General features: G+C 35.7%; 3 protein-coding genes across 3 annotated transcripts; all 3 read left to right on the top strand.

The window, feature by feature from the left end:
* Nucleotides 1-1278: 1278 nt before the first annotated feature.
* On the top strand, nucleotides 1279-14566 carry LOC102615328 (probable LRR receptor-like serine/threonine-protein kinase RKF3). The gene is made up of 2 exons (XM_006479754.4): nucleotides 1279-1358; nucleotides 10917-14566. The coding sequence occupies exon 2, from the start codon at nucleotides 12407-12409 to the stop codon at nucleotides 14363-14365; it is 1959 nt and encodes a 652-aa protein (XP_006479817.2). The 5' UTR covers nucleotides 1279-1358; nucleotides 10917-12406; the 3' UTR covers nucleotides 14366-14566.
* Nucleotides 2703-5451, top strand: LOC102613461 (probable LRR receptor-like serine/threonine-protein kinase RKF3). The gene has a single exon (XM_052436981.1). It carries the CDS (start codon nucleotides 3225-3227, stop codon nucleotides 5184-5186), a length of 1962 nt encoding a protein of 653 aa, XP_052292941.1. The 5' UTR covers nucleotides 2703-3224; the 3' UTR covers nucleotides 5187-5451.
* Nucleotides 7699-11754, top strand: LOC102614059 (sugar transporter ERD6-like 7). Its single transcript, XM_015530774.3, has 12 exons — nucleotides 7699-8318; nucleotides 8425-8487; nucleotides 8751-8840; nucleotides 8948-9007; nucleotides 9134-9265; nucleotides 9399-9474; nucleotides 9582-9646; nucleotides 9717-9809; nucleotides 9909-9989; nucleotides 10078-10162; nucleotides 10256-10299; nucleotides 10387-11754. Exons 1-12 carry the CDS (start codon nucleotides 8139-8141, stop codon nucleotides 10639-10641), a joined length of 1224 nt encoding a protein of 407 aa, XP_015386260.2. The 5' UTR covers nucleotides 7699-8138; the 3' UTR covers nucleotides 10642-11754.
* Nucleotides 14567-16375: the final 1809 nt, after the last annotated feature.

The raw sequence follows: 16375 nt of genomic DNA, 5'->3' as shown, positions 1-16375 counted from the left end.
AAGTTGATATTATCTAATGAATTTAATTTTAAATAATAATTTGATAAAAATAGTAAAATTATTATAGATTTTTATCATATAGGTAATGAGATCAACTCAACTTAACTTCCAAACTACAACGTCTAGTATTTACAAAACATTTTAGTTCGCCATTTTTTAAGTTATACATATCCAACCTCAATACTAACAAAAAGAATTTACCCAATGTAGAGTAGTTTTGATGCATTGGAGACATCCATTTTTACATGCCCTCAATTGATATAATAAAAATGGATTTGTTATATATATGAATAATATTAGGGATCTTAATATTTGGGTCTCAACTTATATTTTAATTGATATGTCATTCATCTATTGAATGTTATAATAATAATAATTTTATTACTTATCTAGAATTATTCTCTCTCATTCCCTCCCTCTTTCCCTCTCTCCTATGTGTGTGTGTGTGTGTGTAAATTGGTGAAGTCAACAAACTGGCTAACAATTTGGACAAATGATTCTATGAAAGAATTAAGGGAGTAATGACTGTATTGCCGTTAAAATAATAGAGGAAAAAAACTTTTTGCATCCTTAGGGTTTGATGCAATAGCTCATTACATTCTTATTTTATAATCAATAATCCATTTTGTCCTTAGTTTTTAAATCGGCCACCGTAATGCCTCTTGGTTGTCGCAACTCGCAACTAGTTACTTCTTCCTCCTCTCAGGTTGGGGTTACGATTGGCATGATGATATTTTGGTTGTTTATCAATTGATATACAAAAAAGACAATACTAATTATATTTTGGCCTAGTTAATTTAATGAACAATGCAATTATATATTAATGTATTGTTTGTATATATGCAGTAATGAGTCTACGCTCGTAGTCAAAGTGCTCTTACTTTTTTTTTAAAAAAAAAATTATTCTCCATTTCTGTTTCCATCTTTGCCTCACTCTTACAATCACATATTGATATTTTTATTATAACCAAAACTGTGTTTAAACCTGAATTAACAAACCAAAACCACACCAAATTATAAACTCGAATCAAATTGAACTAAACCGAACCAAACCAGACCAAACTGAAATAATCTTTCAACATGCTTAGGTTGAAATCTTAGACTCGAATGGGTTGTAACCTAAACCGAAAATCGTAAAAATTGAACCAAAAATCGAAATCATCATCCCTAATGAATATCACATCACTTACAATGAATTTTGAGATGTTTATGTAAAACAAAATAAGATTAGAACCTTTTTTTTTTGGTATATCATGAATATTTTTAGGATAAATGTACTAAATTACCATTGTTGCCTTATAAACTAATTGAATTTACTATCAGATGAGGTGTTGATGCCTTTGTCGAAACATTAGAGAGTTTTTTTTGTTCATTTTCATATAAATTGTGATTCCAAGTGTCATTTTTGAGAAATATTCAAGACTAATGGCATGTTTGGTTTGGAACAATATAAGGAGAGGAGAGAAGAGGAAAGGAGGAGAGGGGAAAAAATAAGGGGAGAAAAATGAATTCCTTGACCATCCAAACAATAAAAATGAAATTGACATTCTTTTTCACTCATTTTCTCTCCCCTTCTTTCCTTTCCGCTCCTACCATTTCTTCCAACCAAACATGGGTTAAGGGTATTTTCACAAAATGAACAAACAACATGCTTTTATGATAACACATGAAAAATGAATGATGTGAATGTTATTGTTCCATCCATAACTATTTTTATAGGAGTATTAATCTATCAGATGGTGGTCAAATAATGTATAAGTAAGAAATTTATTATCTAATAAATAAATGATACATGATAATAAAATTCGAATTAAAACTCAAATACTACTACTAAGATCTCCCTAGTATTAGGCTCCGTTTGGTACAGCTTATTAAATAGAGCTTATAACAGTAGAGCTTATAGCAGTAGAGCTTATACCAATAGAGCTTTTGGACAAAAAGTCATTGGGTGTTTGGTTGTCAATAAAAAAAGCACTTTTGAACCATTAAACTATGTGATATTTTTTATATTATATATATTTAGAAAAGCTTTATAACCTCTACTCCCAAAAGCTCAAATTTTGGGCTTTTCCTAATAGAGGTAAATTAGCTTATTTAAGCTAAAAAAACTCTACTAAAAAAATAACCAAACACCATAAAAAATTTTAAAAAGTGCTTATACGATTAAATAAGCACTTATGGCTCTTAAATAAGTCATACCAAACAGGCTCTTATTGTCTTTTGTACAAGCGCTTTTCACTTGAAATGGTAAAATGGATAGACGTTCGAATAGCATTCCCCATAAGGAAAAGAGAAATAAGGTTGTACAAGAAAGTCTAAAAGAATAGATAAACAAAGGAGGATTTATTGATGATTTATTGATGTCATTAAATCCCAATAAACTTTGCATCGAATTTTATGTGACATGAGAATATATTTATATAAAATACAGTACCTGATGAAAAGATAGTGCAATAATTCGGACCAATGGAACATCTTACAGAACATCAAGTTTAAGACAAGACAGAGACTTCCTATCTAACTCAAAAAAAAAATAAAATAAAATAAAAGGCCATACGAGAAGGAGAAGGAGACCTCCTTGTTAAGACTTAGAAATTGATGACATGTCTTTGCAATTTTCTTTTGTCTCTTTCATTTTTTTTTTAAGAAGAGTCTCCTTTCAGATCCAGAGCAGCCCATTATAATAACACCCTATTCCGCCTGTAAGATAAAAAATAACTAATCCTCCCCTACAGTTAAAACATGTTATTGCACCCCTTTCTTGAACTTTCACACACAAATTCGAATCAAACACGTAATAAATTGACTAATAATATAATTGACAATTTGATGAATGGACTTGAAGTTTCTATTGACAGACAAAAATAAGGCGTTGAAAATTAACAAACTAGGTAAGTAAGGAAGCAATAACTTTTATTTATTATATTTTTATTGAACGAAATCAAATGAATTGAACTATCTCACCTTCTCTGAAGCTTCAAATTTGCAGTAGGTTAAGCTAATCAACTGTCATAACTGGCTGGCTGTGTTTGCCTTGCCTGCCGCCATCACCCGTTGCATGCCATAGGGAATTTACTAGTGATTAGTCAAACTCCCAACTCAAATTACACTAGTTTACTCAAATTGCACCACAATCCCCAAGCACAAGCACGTGCACATGCTTTTCCTTATTGTTGTCTTTGTACTGCTACCAACACCGCCCGGTATCTCTCCCCGTCCCCGAGATGTCGATGTCGATGCCGATGTCATTCTTACGAGGCCTTGTTCTCATTCTTTTCCTGGCGGCCTCCACAACAACGGCCGCGGCACAACGAAACGCCACCGTTTCGTGCCCGCTTGACTTCAACTTCTTACAGCAGCTGATGTCCCAGTTCAAGACTCCGAGTGACCTGCCCTCGCAGTGTCAGAACGTTAAAAAGGGCCTTCGTCTCGTGGATTCACAATACCTCAAACGCACCGGAAACTTCCTGCCGCCCCTCAACGCCTCCGAGTCATGCTGGCGCGTTTACCAAACCCTTGTCGACAGAGTCGCTCCGAACTTCGACGTACGCTCCCGCTGCGGCTTCCAAACCGATTGGATCTCTGAAGGCTGTATGAACATCTCCACGATATCCCAGTTCGAGAGGTTGATTCCCCAGTCCACTCTCGACGACGTCGTTTCCAACTGTAACCAGTCCTTGGGGAATAGTGCCCCTTGTGCTGCTTGTACTACCAGCTTGGCCCGCTTGCAGGCCTATTTGACCGGGCCTTCCGTTGGGAACTTGTCTGATTGTCTGGCCTATCCTTCCATTTACGCCGCCGCGGCCGCCAATCAGTTTGGTCCCACCGATACGGGCACTGCTAACTGTTTGTTCTCATTTGAGTTTGCTGAATCATCAAAGAAGAGTAAGAAGAAGAACAAGGGCTTAATTGCCGGGGTCTTGGTTGTTTGTGTTGTTGGGTTGTTGCTAATTTCTGGTGGGGTTTGGATCTTTTGGCGTAAGCGTGTGGTTTCTAACAGAAGAAAGAAGAGGGAACGAGAAGAGGTTAATAGAATTGAAATGGGATTGGAGTCTATTCATGAGAGTACTAATTTGGTCAGGTTCACATTTGATGACATTAAGAAAGCTACTCGGAATTTCTCAAGGGATAATATCATTGGGAGAGGAGGTTATGGTAATGTCTACAAAGGGCTTTTGCCCGATGGCTCTGAGGTTGCTTTGAAGAGGTTCAAGAATTGTTCCGCGGCGGGTGATGCAACTTTCAAGCATGAGGTGGAGGTTATTGCTAGCGTTAGGCATGTCAATCTTGTTGCTTTGAGAGGTTATTGTATTGCCACTACTCAGTTAGAGGGTCACCAGAGGATTATTGTCTGTGATTTGATGAAGAATGGAAGCGTTTATGATCATTTGTTTGCTTCCAATGGGCCGAAGCTTAGTTGGCCTCTTAGGCAGTCGATTGCTCTTGGGACGGCAAGGGGATTGGCCTATTTGCATTTTGGTGCACAGCCGGCAATTTTTCACAGGGATATTAAAGCTAGTAATATATTATTGGATGAGAAGTTTGAGGCAAAGGTGGGGGATTTTGGGCTTGCAAAGTTTACACCGGAGGGGTTCACTCATTTGAGTACTAGGGTGGCTGGGACAATGGGATATCTTGCTCCTGAGTATGCTTTGTATGGGCAATTGACTGACAGGAGTGATGTGTACAGCTTTGGTGTTGTGCTTCTGGAGCTTTTGAGTGGCAGGAAGGCACTCATTATGAATGATGATGGCCAAGCTTCTCTTGTGACGGACTGGGCTTGGTCATTGGTGAAGGAGGGGAGAGCTCTGGATGTTATTGAAGATGGTATGCCAGAGATGGGTGTACCCGAAGTTCTAGAGAAGTATGTAACGATTGCCGTTCTTTGTTCCCATCCACAGTTATATGCCAGGCCAACGATGGATCAGGTCGTGAAAATGTTGGAAACTGAGCAGTCTGTTCCCACAATCCCAGAACGACCAATTTCTCTTGTAGCTGAGATAGATGAGATTGAGAAGTCTATGAGCAGTAATAGTGGCTCAGGTCAGTTCTCAAGTTATACCGGCTATCAGGCTTTTACTGAAATTGAGCGCCCTTCTAGTCATAAGGAAGAAGTGAGAATCTCTGATTCCAGTCATAAGGAAGAAGTGAGAAACTCTGGTTCCAAACCAGTAGAATTGTTGTAATTACCGGTGTCTGCACCGATGGTTTTGTTGGCCTTGATATATTTTTTATATGGCTTTCGTGGTTCTTGAAATTTGAATCATGTTCCACCTTGTAAAGAGTACATAGATGCATAATTCAAAGTTGATTCTTTTCAAGTAGGGTGCATCGTGATAACAAAGCTAAAATTCTACTTGTATATGAATAGCAGGTGTTTTCATTTACTAAGGTCCTGTGTGGTTTTGGTGTTTTTGCAAATTTTGCTCATAAGATTGTGTTATTACGGGATATTGTGAGTGATATGCATTTAACATTGTTGCTTCTTGAGGATCCGACACTGCATCTATAGATGTCAATGTGGAGAGGCCAACCGAGGATACCTGTGTGAAGTAAATGCATTTGAGAAGTCTTCATTACCTGTCTCTTTCGATTGATAGAGTAAATGCTCCAGGCTTAATCTGCTTGTTTTGGACCTAAGTGTCTGCATAAAAGCATAGTCGGTTAAGAGCTGTTAGAAGATTAAGGAAAATGTGGCAGTTTCATACGGGTGAAACTTGTGCTGGAAGAAACAGCACACCATCTCGGTACAAGGTGGGATTTGTCTCTGTACATTGAATGTTATGGTCAACTATCTGAGACTACTGGTGTTTGTAGCTTCATTGATCTTCTTGTTGCTTTTTCTATAGCCTTATCGCTGCATTTTTATAGTTCAAACTGATGGATTCGGCCAGTTCTTTAATCGGGATTTACCGAAGAAACTAATTCTGAATTTTGTGCTGTGGCAGTAAATATGGGAAGTTATATTCGAGTCTTGTTATATGTTCTTGTTCTGAGATGTTAACATTCGAGTCTTACTATATGTTCTTGTTCTGAGGTGATGTTTCATGTTAAATCAATTCTGAAAAATTGTGGGAAAGGGATCTGCAAGTTCTCTTGAGCCTGAAGGTCAATTTGAGCTACAACCATGCTTGTTCACTCTGAGATTGGCAAGGCATGATGTTGAATTTCGTTTTTACTTGCAAATGGGTGGAAATATTTGTTGGCGAACTGCAAATTTAATGCAACCGTGAAAATTTAGTGTCGATCATTTTTATAAGTACCCTCTTGATCTATCAAGTTCTTACGGCATCAATTTGAAAGATCTCATATATGTTGTTCATTATTATTATTATTATTTCTCCAAGGCCTGCATTCCTTTATTCAAATATATCCCAAAACAACCACTTTTGAATTCATCATCGAAACACATGGCAAATTGCAACTCTCCATTTGTTTTTTTAATATTTTTTCAGGAGTGAACCAATGCGGTTGCCAACTCTCCATTCTAAATCGGTGGCTGGCTGTACCTAATTTATTACTAAGTAAAATGGGTAGTAGATCAGATCACTGTCGTCACCAGAATTGTTGTTGGATAATGGACAGGATGCGTAAATAACTTGAATCAGTCTCACATCTTTGGGGATAAAAGACAAACAACCAACTCATTTTCCTGTCAAGAATTGCTTGTCAAAAGGAATCTCAAGCCAAACACAACTCTGCCAAACCTTTCTCCATTTTTAATTAATTAATTTATTTATTTAGGAAAAGGGGCTATTACCTACAAAATTTATGAAAATGGTCATACATATCCCCAAATTTTTTATAAATAAAGTTAAATAATATCTTTTATATATAATGATTAAAATAATTAACTTTAAATATTTGAGTAAATATACATAAACACAAATAATTTAATCTATTTAATAAATTAATAATATTAAAATATTTAAAAATAATTTTTTATTATTACTATATTATTTTAATACTTTCATGAATCTATTACAAAGATTTTAAATAAATCTCTCAGTTAAATATACTTTACATTTAATAAAATATATTGCACGCATTAATAATATTAAAATTATTTTACATTGTATCCCAAATATTTTGAATTTTTATATACTTATTTTAATATTATGTTTTCATTTATTCTAAAACTTTTTTTAATATAATAAAATTTATCTAATAGATTGTAAAATATTATAGTATTTTTTAATTATTAAAATTATTTAAAATATTTATATTATATTAATATTTATTATAAAATATTTGAGCCAATTTTTTTAGGATAATAAAATAAAAGGCTATCATGTCTCTTGTTGGAAACTTAACTGTTTCCTTATAATGTAGGATAGACACACACAACCGTCGTTTTCCTATTTTTTTATTAATTCAACTTGGCACTTTGACGTATCCATAATTTCATTCTTATCTTACAATTTAACTACGGCTTATAATCTCCATGTGAAAGTCGATGTAGTAAAATAAAAGGCACACTCGCTGTGCCTTCAGCTGTGAAGCATTTCATGGGGGCTAATTAAGCTTATTAAGACATTTTAAATGATACAGAAGGTATGGGTGCCGAAAGAAATTAGCCACATCCCAGGTGAAGAAAAATCTGAAATTGTCTTTGATTTTCTTGAATCTTTAGAGGTTCGCACGACAGTTGACAATTCTAAACACGAGATAACGAGGGACCTAGATTTTCTCCTACACAAACAAACCGTGGGAAAATTTACTTCGAAGAAATTCTCTTTAAGTCATGTTGGCTTGCGGTTTCTGCCTGTTCATGTATCTTTAAGTCATCTTTTCAGGTTTCAGTTTTCATGCAAACGACAAAATAACACCAGTTGAGTTTAGTAGCGTACATATTACTTCGAGTAGAACGTGTACATATGGTCGTTGATTCAGATTCATTATCCAGTTGTGTGAAAAAACAAATTGCCTACTTGTCCTCAGTGTTAGTACTTTCATAAAACTCACGAAGGAGTATTGAGGGAAGACTCAAGAAATTCCAGCCTCTTGTGGCTAATTGATAGATGATATAGTTTGCTTCTGCTTCCATCTTCGCGTATCTCCTTTATCTTGTAACAATTTCTTTCAATTTCTTCTATTAGATAAACTAAGGCAACTTTTTGGAAGGTATCAGCATCATCATGGACGTCAAAGAGGATGTTCAAGAAAATATAAGGGAACCACTTATGCCGATTGAGAACATCTTAGCTCATGAAGATGGTGGAGCTGGTGACCGAACAAACAACAAGAAAGTAAATCCGTGCATGGTTTACTTCAGCACACCCATTGCAGTTTGCGGTTCTTATGCTTTCGGATCGTGTGTAAGTCCATTTCCTGAAACCAAATTCTGAAACAATGATTTTCACTTTTTTTTCTGTTGAATGCTTGGAAGGCTTAGGTTGTGGAATTGTCAATTTGGTTTTGCAGGCTGGATATTCATCTCCTACTCAGAGTGCTATCAGGGAAGATATCGCTCTGTCCCTCGCAGAGGTATGCTGATGAATGGGCATTCTTCTAATTAGTTCCAAATTAATCACTTTTTTAGTGTATGTTTATTTACTAAGAAGTAAAGAATCATGAGTTTAGTGTCTTGACAAGGATGTTTTAGCGACAGAGCATGTCTTGTTGAATACAAGTTATATTAAGCTGAAGCAGATGTGCAGAAATGTTATTATGATTCCTGCAGAGACTAATTCCATTCAGTTGGTAAATATGAAATTTTTTCATTTTGGTTTTGGTTTATACTCATGCAGTATTCCGTGTTTGGCTCCATATTAACATTTGGTGCCATGATCGGGGCAATCACCAGTGGGCCAATTGCTAATTATGTTGGTCGGAAAGGGGTAAGAAGATATATATTTTTTAGCTGATTAATCACTGCATGTTTAGGATATGAGCTTAATTGTGTTCTAGTGAATATTTAGCTTGTAAGATTGTTTAATATGTGCAGGCAATGAGAGTTTCAAGTGTCTTCTGCGTTGCAGGATGGCTTGCTATTTACTTTGCTGAGGTTCATATATTCTTAAGCTCTACTAATATTTTTTTGTTCCCCTATTTCTTTCAGCTACATAGCAAAGAGAACAATTTTCCTATAAACTTACCAATTATATTCTTTCTGTTTTGATTGAAACAAAAGGGGGTTTGGCCATTGGATATTGGAAGATTGGCAACAGGATATGGAATGGGAGTCTTTTCGTATGTGGTGCCGGTTTTTATTGCTGAAATTGCACCCAAGAATCTTCGAGGAGCACTAACAGCTGCAAATCAGGTAAGCTAAAAATGCAGACATCTTAATTGGAGGAAATTCTCATTTGTCATTTTAATTTATCTCTCGAATAGCTAGTTGCCCCAAAATTAAGCAATCTATGATCTATCTAATTGTTTCTGATGTTTGTATATAGCTTATGATCTGTGCTGGTGTGTCAGTTGCCTTCATAATTGGGACGGTACTAACATGGAGAGCTTTAGCACTAACAGGTGAAAATGATTAACCATCCATTTATTCAACTGTCCAAGAAAACTTAAAAAGGAAAACGAACTACGAAAGGATAATGAAACAGAAGGCTTACAGACAATTATTGCAGGTATCATCCCCTGTGCAATTTTGTTTTTGGGTCTCTTTTTCATCCCGGAGTCTCCTAGATGGCTGGTAAGGATACCTGATAATGACACTCCAAGAAAAAGATGAATACATGAAACTGAACTTGCCATGGATACAGGCAAAGACAGGAAAGGAAAAAGAGTTTGAAGCTGCGCTACAGAAACTTCGTGGCAAGGATGCTGATATAACACATGAGGCAGCTGGAATCCAGGTCTTATATCTGAGTTATAAGTATCATTCCACACTGACTATGTGTATTGGACCATTGAGAAGAAAATTTATCTGAAGCATTTTTTTCGTTGCTTAACAGGATTACATAGAAACTCTAGAAAGGCTCCCAAAAGCTGGAATGCTGGATTTGTTTCAAAGAAGATACTTGCGCTCAGTCACGGTACAAATTCCTCTTTCTCCTTCATCTATAATGCAACTACATTTTATCTTCTCATTGACTCCTCCTACAATTTATTCATTTTGACAAGATTGGAGTCGGATTGATGGTGTTTCAACAATTTGGTGGAATCAATGGAATCTGTTTTTACAGCAGCACTATTTTTGAGTCAGCAGGTAATGAGATCTCTGCAAGGATATGCTTTCATGTTCTCTCAAAAATTTAGAACGACCATAATATTTTGGTTCTTATACTTGTAATGTCCTTAGGATTTTCTTCCAGCGTTGGAACAATAATCTATGCCATTCTTCAGGTTTCTATCTCTCACCGACTCTAGTAATTTCTCGGAATTTAGACACTTTTTCTAATAGGACTGACCTGAGCAAGTTATTTTCTGCAGGTTGTTGTTACAGGCCTAAATACAATTGTGATCTTCACGAGCATAAGGTACCTTTTAAAAAAAAAAAAAATTATTCTCCATCTTTGCCTCACTCTTACAATCACATATTGCTATTTTATTATAACCGAAACTGTGTTTAGACCTGAATTAACAAACCAAAACCACACCAAATTATATACTCGTATCAAATTGAACCAAACCGAACCAAACCGAACCAAAGTAGACCAAACTGAAACAATCTTTCAACATGCTTAGGTTGAAATCTTAGACTCGAATGGGTTGTAACCTAAACCGAAAATCGTAAAAATTGAACAACAAAAAATCGAAATCCTCATCCCTAATGAATATCACATCACTTACAATGAATTTTGAGATGTTTATGTAAAACAAAATAAGATTAGAACCTTTTTTTTTTTAGTATATCATGAATATTTTTAGGATAAATGTACTAAATTACCATTGTTGCCTTATAAACTAATTGAATTTACAATCAAATGATGTGTGGATGCCTTTGTCGAAACATTAGAGAGTTTTTTTTGTTCATTTTCATATAAATTGTGATTCCAAGTGTCATTTTTGAGAAATATTCAAGACTAATGGCATGTTTGGTTTGGAACAATATAAGGAGAGGAGAGAAGAGGAAAGGAGGAGAGGGGAAAAAATAAGGGGAGAAAAATGAATTCATTGACCATCCAAACAATAAAAATGAAATTGACATTCTTTTTCACTCATTTTCACTCATTTTCTCTCCCATTCTTTCCTTTCCGCTCCTACCATTTCTTCCAACCAAACATGGGTTAAGGGTATTTTTACAAAATGAACAAACAACATGCTTTTATGATAACACATGAAAAATGAGTGATGTGAATGTTATTGTTCCATCCATAACTATTTTTATAGGAGTATTGATTTATCAGATGGTGGTCAAATAATGTATAAGTTATGAAATTTATTATCTAATAAATAAATGATACATGATAATAAAATTTGGATTAAAACTCAAATACTACTACTAAGATCTCCCTAGTATTATTGTCTTTTGTACAAGCGCTTTTCACTTTAAATGGTAAAATGGATAGACGTTCGAATAGCATTCCCCATAAGGAAAAGAGAAATAAGGTTGTACAAGAAAGTCTAAAAGAATAGATAAACAAAGGAGGATTTATTGATGATTTATTGATGTCATTAAATCCCAATAAACTTTGCATCGAATTTTATGTGACATGAGAATATATTTATATAAAATACAGTACCTGATGAAAAGATAGTGCAATAATTCGGACCAATGGGACATCTTACAGAACATCAAGTTTAAGACAAGACAGAGACTTCCTATCTAACTCAAAAAAAATAAAAAATAAAATAAAAGGCCATACGAGAAGGAGAAGGAGAAGGAGAAGGAGACCTCCTTGTAAAGACTTAGAAATTGATGACATGTCTTTGCAATTTTCTTTTGTCTCTTTCTTTTGTCTCTTTCATTTTTTTTAAAAAGAGTCTCCTTTCAGATCCAGAGCAGCCCATTATAAAAACACCCTATTCCGCCTGTAAGATAAAAAATAACCAATCCTCCCCTACATATTATTGCATCCCTTTCTTGAACTTTCACACACAAATTCGATGAATGGACTTGAATTTTCTATTGACAGACAAAAATAAGGCGTTGAAAATGAACAAACTAGGTAAGTAAGGAAGCAATAACTTTTATTTATTATATTTTTATTGAACGAAATCAAATGAATTGAACTATCTCACCTTCTCTGAAGCTTCAAATTTGCAGTAGGTTAAGTTAATCAACTGTCATAACTGGCTGGCTGTGTTGCCTTGCCTGCCGCCTTCACCCATTGCTCGGCATATGGAATTTACTAGTGATTAGTCAAACTCCCAACTCAAATTACACTAGTTTACTCAAATTGCACCACAATCCCCAAGCACAAGCACGTGCACATGCTTTTCCTTATTGTTGTCTTTGTTGTCTCTGTACTGCTACCAACACCCCCCGGTATCTCTCCCCGTCCCCGAGATGTCGATGCCGATGTCATTCTTACGAGGCCTTGTTCTCATTCTTTTCCTGGCGGCCTCCACAACAACGGCCGCGGCACAACGAAACGCCACCGTTTCGTGCCCGCTTGACTTCAACTTCTTACAGCTGCTGATACCCCAGTTCAGGACTCCGAGTGACCTGCCCTCGCAGTGTCAGGAAGTTAAAAAGGGCCTTCGTCTCGTGGATTCACAATACCTCAAACGCTCCGGAAACTTCCTGCCGCCCCTCAACGCCTCCGAGTCATGCTGGCGCGTTTACCAAACCCTTGTCGACAGAGTCGCCCCGAACTTCGACGTACGCTCCCGCTGCGGCTTCCAAACCGATTGGATCTCTGAAGGCTGTATGAACATCTCCACGAGATCCCAGTTCGAGAGATTGATCCCCCAGTCCACTCTCGACGACGTCGTTTCCAACTGTAACCAGTCCTTGGAGAATAGTGCCCCTTGTGCTGCTTGTACTACCAGCTTGTCCCGCTTGCAGGCGTCCCATTTGACCGGGCGTTCCGTTGGGAACTTGTCTGATTGTCTGGCCTATCCCTTCATTTACGCCGCCGCGGCCGTCAATCAGTTTGGTCCCACCGATAGGGGCACTGCTAAGTGTTTGTTCTCATTTGAGGTAACTGAATCATCAAAGAAGAGTAAGAAGAAGAACAAGGGCTTAATTGCCGGGGTTTTGGTTGTTTGTGTTGTTGGGTTGTTGCTAATTTCTGGTGGGGTTTGGATCTTTTGGCGTAAGCGTGTGGTTTCTAACAGAAGAAAGAAGAGGGAACGCGAAGAGGTTAATAGAATTGAAATGGGATTGGAGTCTATTCATGAGAGTACTAATTTGGTCAGGTTCACGTTTGATGACATTAAGAAAGCTACTCGGAATTTCTCTAGGGATAATATCATTGGGAGAGGAGGTTATGGTAATGTCTACAAAGGGCTTTTGCCCGATGGCTCTGAGGTTGCTTTGAAGAGGTTCAAGAATTGTTCCGCGGCGGGTGATGCAAATTTCAAGCATGAGGTGGAGGTTATTGCTAGCGTTAGGCATGTCAATCTTGTTGCTTTGAGAGGTTATTGTATTGCCACTACTCAGTTAGAGGGTCACCAGAGAATTATTGTCTGTGATTTGATGAAGAATGGAAGCGTTTACGATCATTTGTTTGCTTCCAATGGGCCGAAGCTTAGTTGGCATCTTAGGCAGTCGATTGCTCTTGGGACGGCAAGGGGATTGGCCTATTTGCATTTTGGTGCACAGCCGGCAATTTTTCACAGGGATATTAAAGCTAGTAATATATTATTGGATGAGAAGTTTGAGGCGAAGGTGGGGGATTTTGGGCTTGCAAAGTTTACGCCGGAGGGGCTCACTCATTTGAGTACTAGGGTGGCTGGGACAATGGGATATCTTGCTCCTGAGTATGCTTTGTATGGGCAATTGACTGACAGGAGTGATGTGTACAGCTTTGGTGTTGTGCTTCTGGAGCTCTTAAGTGGCAGGAAGGCACTCATTATGAATGATGATGGTCAAGCTTCTCTTGTGACGGACTGGGCTTGGTCATTGGTGAAGGAGGGGAGAGCTCTGGATGTTATTGAAGATGGTATGCCAGAGATGGGTGCACCCGAAGTTGTAGAGAAGTATGTAACGATTGCCATTCTTTGTTCCCATCCACAGTTATATGCCAGGCCAACGATGGATCAGGTCGTGAAAATGTTGGAAACTGAGCAGTCTGTTCCCACAATCCCAGAACGACCAATTTCTTTTGTAGCTGAGATGGACGAGATTGAGAAGTCTATGAGCAGTAATAGTGGCTCGGGTCAGTTCTCAAGTTATACCGGCTATCAGGCTTTTACTGAAATTGAGCGCCCTTCTAGTCATAAGGAAGAAGTGAGAATCTCTGATTCCAGCCATAAGGAAGAAGTGAGAAACTCTGGTTCCAAACCAGTAGAATTGTTGTAATTACCGGTGTCTGCACCGATGGTTTTGTTGGCCTTGATATATTTTTTATATAGCTTTCGTGGTTCTTGAAATTTGAATCATGTTCCACCTTGTAAAGAGTACATAGATGCATAATTCAAAGTTGATTCTTTTCAAGTAGGGTGCATCGTGATAACAAAGCTAAAATTCTACTTGTATATGAATAGCAGGTGTTTTCATTTACTAAGGTCCTGTGTGGTTTTGGTGTTTTTGCAAATTTTGCTCATAAGATTGTGTTATTACGGGATATTGTGAGTGATATGCATTTAACATTGTTGCTTCTTGAGGATCCGAGACTGCATCTATAGATGTCGATGTGGAGAGGCCAACCGAGGATCTCATATATGTTGTTCATTATTATTATTATTATTTCTCCAAGGCCTGCATTCCTTTATTCAAATGTATCCCAAAACAACCACTTTTGAATAATCATCGAAACAAATGGCAAATTGCAACTCTCGATTTATTTTTTTAATATTTTTTCAGGAGTGAACCAATGCTGTTGCCAACTCTCCTTTCTAAATCGGTGGCTAGCTGTACCTAATTTATTACTAATTAAAATGGGTAGTAGATCAGATCACTGTCGTCACCAGAATTGTTGTTGGATAATGGACAGGATGCGTAAATAACTTGAATCAGTCTCACATCTTTGGGGATAAAAGACAAACAACCAACTCATTTTCCCGTCAAGAATTGCTTGTCAAAAGGAATCTCAAGCCAAACACAACTCTGCCAAACCTTTCTCCATTTTTAATTAATTTATTTATTTACGAAAAAGGAATCATTACCCGTAAAATTTATGAAAATGGTCATACATATCTCTAAATTTTTTTATAAATAAAGTTAAATAATACCTTTTAAATATAATGATTAAAATAATTAACTTTAAATATTTGAGTAAATATACATAAACACAAATAATTTAATCTATTTAATAAATTAATAAAAGTAAAATATTTAAAAATAATTTATATCACTATATTATTTTAATACTTTCATGAATCTATTACAAAGATTTTAAATAAATCTCTGAGTTAAATATACTTTACATTTAATAAAATATATCTCACGCATTAATAATATTAAAATTATTTTACATAGTATCCCAAATATTTTGAATTTTTTATACTTATTTTAATATTATGTTTTCATTTATTCTAAAACTTTTTTTAATGTAATAAAATTTATCTAATAAATTGTAAAATATTAATGTATTTTTTAACTATTAAAATTATTTAAAATATTTATATTATTATATTATATTGATATTTATTATAAAATATTTGAGTCAATTTTTTTAGGATAATAAAATAAAAGGGTATCATGTCTCTTGTTGGAAACTTAACTGTTTCCTTATAATGTAGGATATAGGATAGACACAACCGTCGTTTTTCCTTTTTTTTATTAATTCAATCTGACACTTTGACGTATCCATAATTTCATTCTTATCTTACAATTTGACTACAGCTTATAATCTCCGTGTGAAAGTCGATGTATATATATATATATATAGTTTTGGCCATATATATAAATATAGAGCCTCGAGATCATTCGAACTATCTTTTAAAGTTGAGGATCAGGATTCTCTCTTGATCTAATCTCCTTCTGAACAAACATTCATGTGGTGATTGATTGTTAATAAAATAAAAAAATAAAGAAGTTAAATCATATCCATACACTATCACTTAAAGACACATGGTGCAAGATTTTTAAAAGTTCATAAGAGCTCAGATGAAGAGATAATCTTTTTCCCAAAGTTGAATAGATGTACTTACATTGCTAATGTAAAAAAGAAGGGGTTAATTACTGATTACTTCCTAAAAAAATGATAATTTTTAAAATATTTTTTAAATTATTATAAACTTCAATTTATTTTTATTTTGATTTAAAAAATAAAGAAAAACACGAGGGCACTTTGATAAATTGCTTTTTTAGTATTCTTGACAAAACTAAAGAATAAGTTGAGATATATAAAAATTTAAAAGAATTTTA

Source organism: Citrus sinensis, chromosome 3 (genome assembly GCF_022201045.2).
Source record: "Citrus sinensis cultivar Valencia sweet orange chromosome 3, DVS_A1.0, whole genome shotgun sequence".
Lineage (NCBI taxonomy): Eukaryota > Viridiplantae > Streptophyta > Magnoliopsida > Sapindales > Rutaceae > Citrus > Citrus sinensis.
This window is presented reverse-complemented; position numbering and strand designations above follow the sequence as displayed.

What these genes read in the sequence shown, in the direction of transcription:
- LOC102615328 (XM_006479754.4), top strand. Translation starts at nt 12,407, where the DNA reads ATGTCGATGCCGATGTCATTCTTACGAGGCCTTGTTCTCATTCTTTTC.
- LOC102613461 (XM_052436981.1), top strand. Translation starts at nt 3,225, where the DNA reads ATGTCGATGTCGATGCCGATGTCATTCTTACGAGGCCTTGTTCTCATT.
- LOC102614059 (XM_015530774.3), top strand. Translation starts at nt 8,139, where the DNA reads ATGGACGTCAAAGAGGATGTTCAAGAAAATATAAGGGAACCACTTATG. An exon ending in GAGAGCTTTAGCACTAACAG is followed by an intron (nt 9,475 to 9,581) that starts GTGAAAATGATT and finishes CAATTATTGCAG; the next exon opens with GTATCATCCCCTGTGCAATT. An exon ending in CACTATTTTTGAGTCAGCAG is followed by an intron (nt 10,163 to 10,255) that starts GTAATGAGATCT and finishes TAATGTCCTTAG; the next exon opens with GATTTTCTTCCAGCGTTGGA.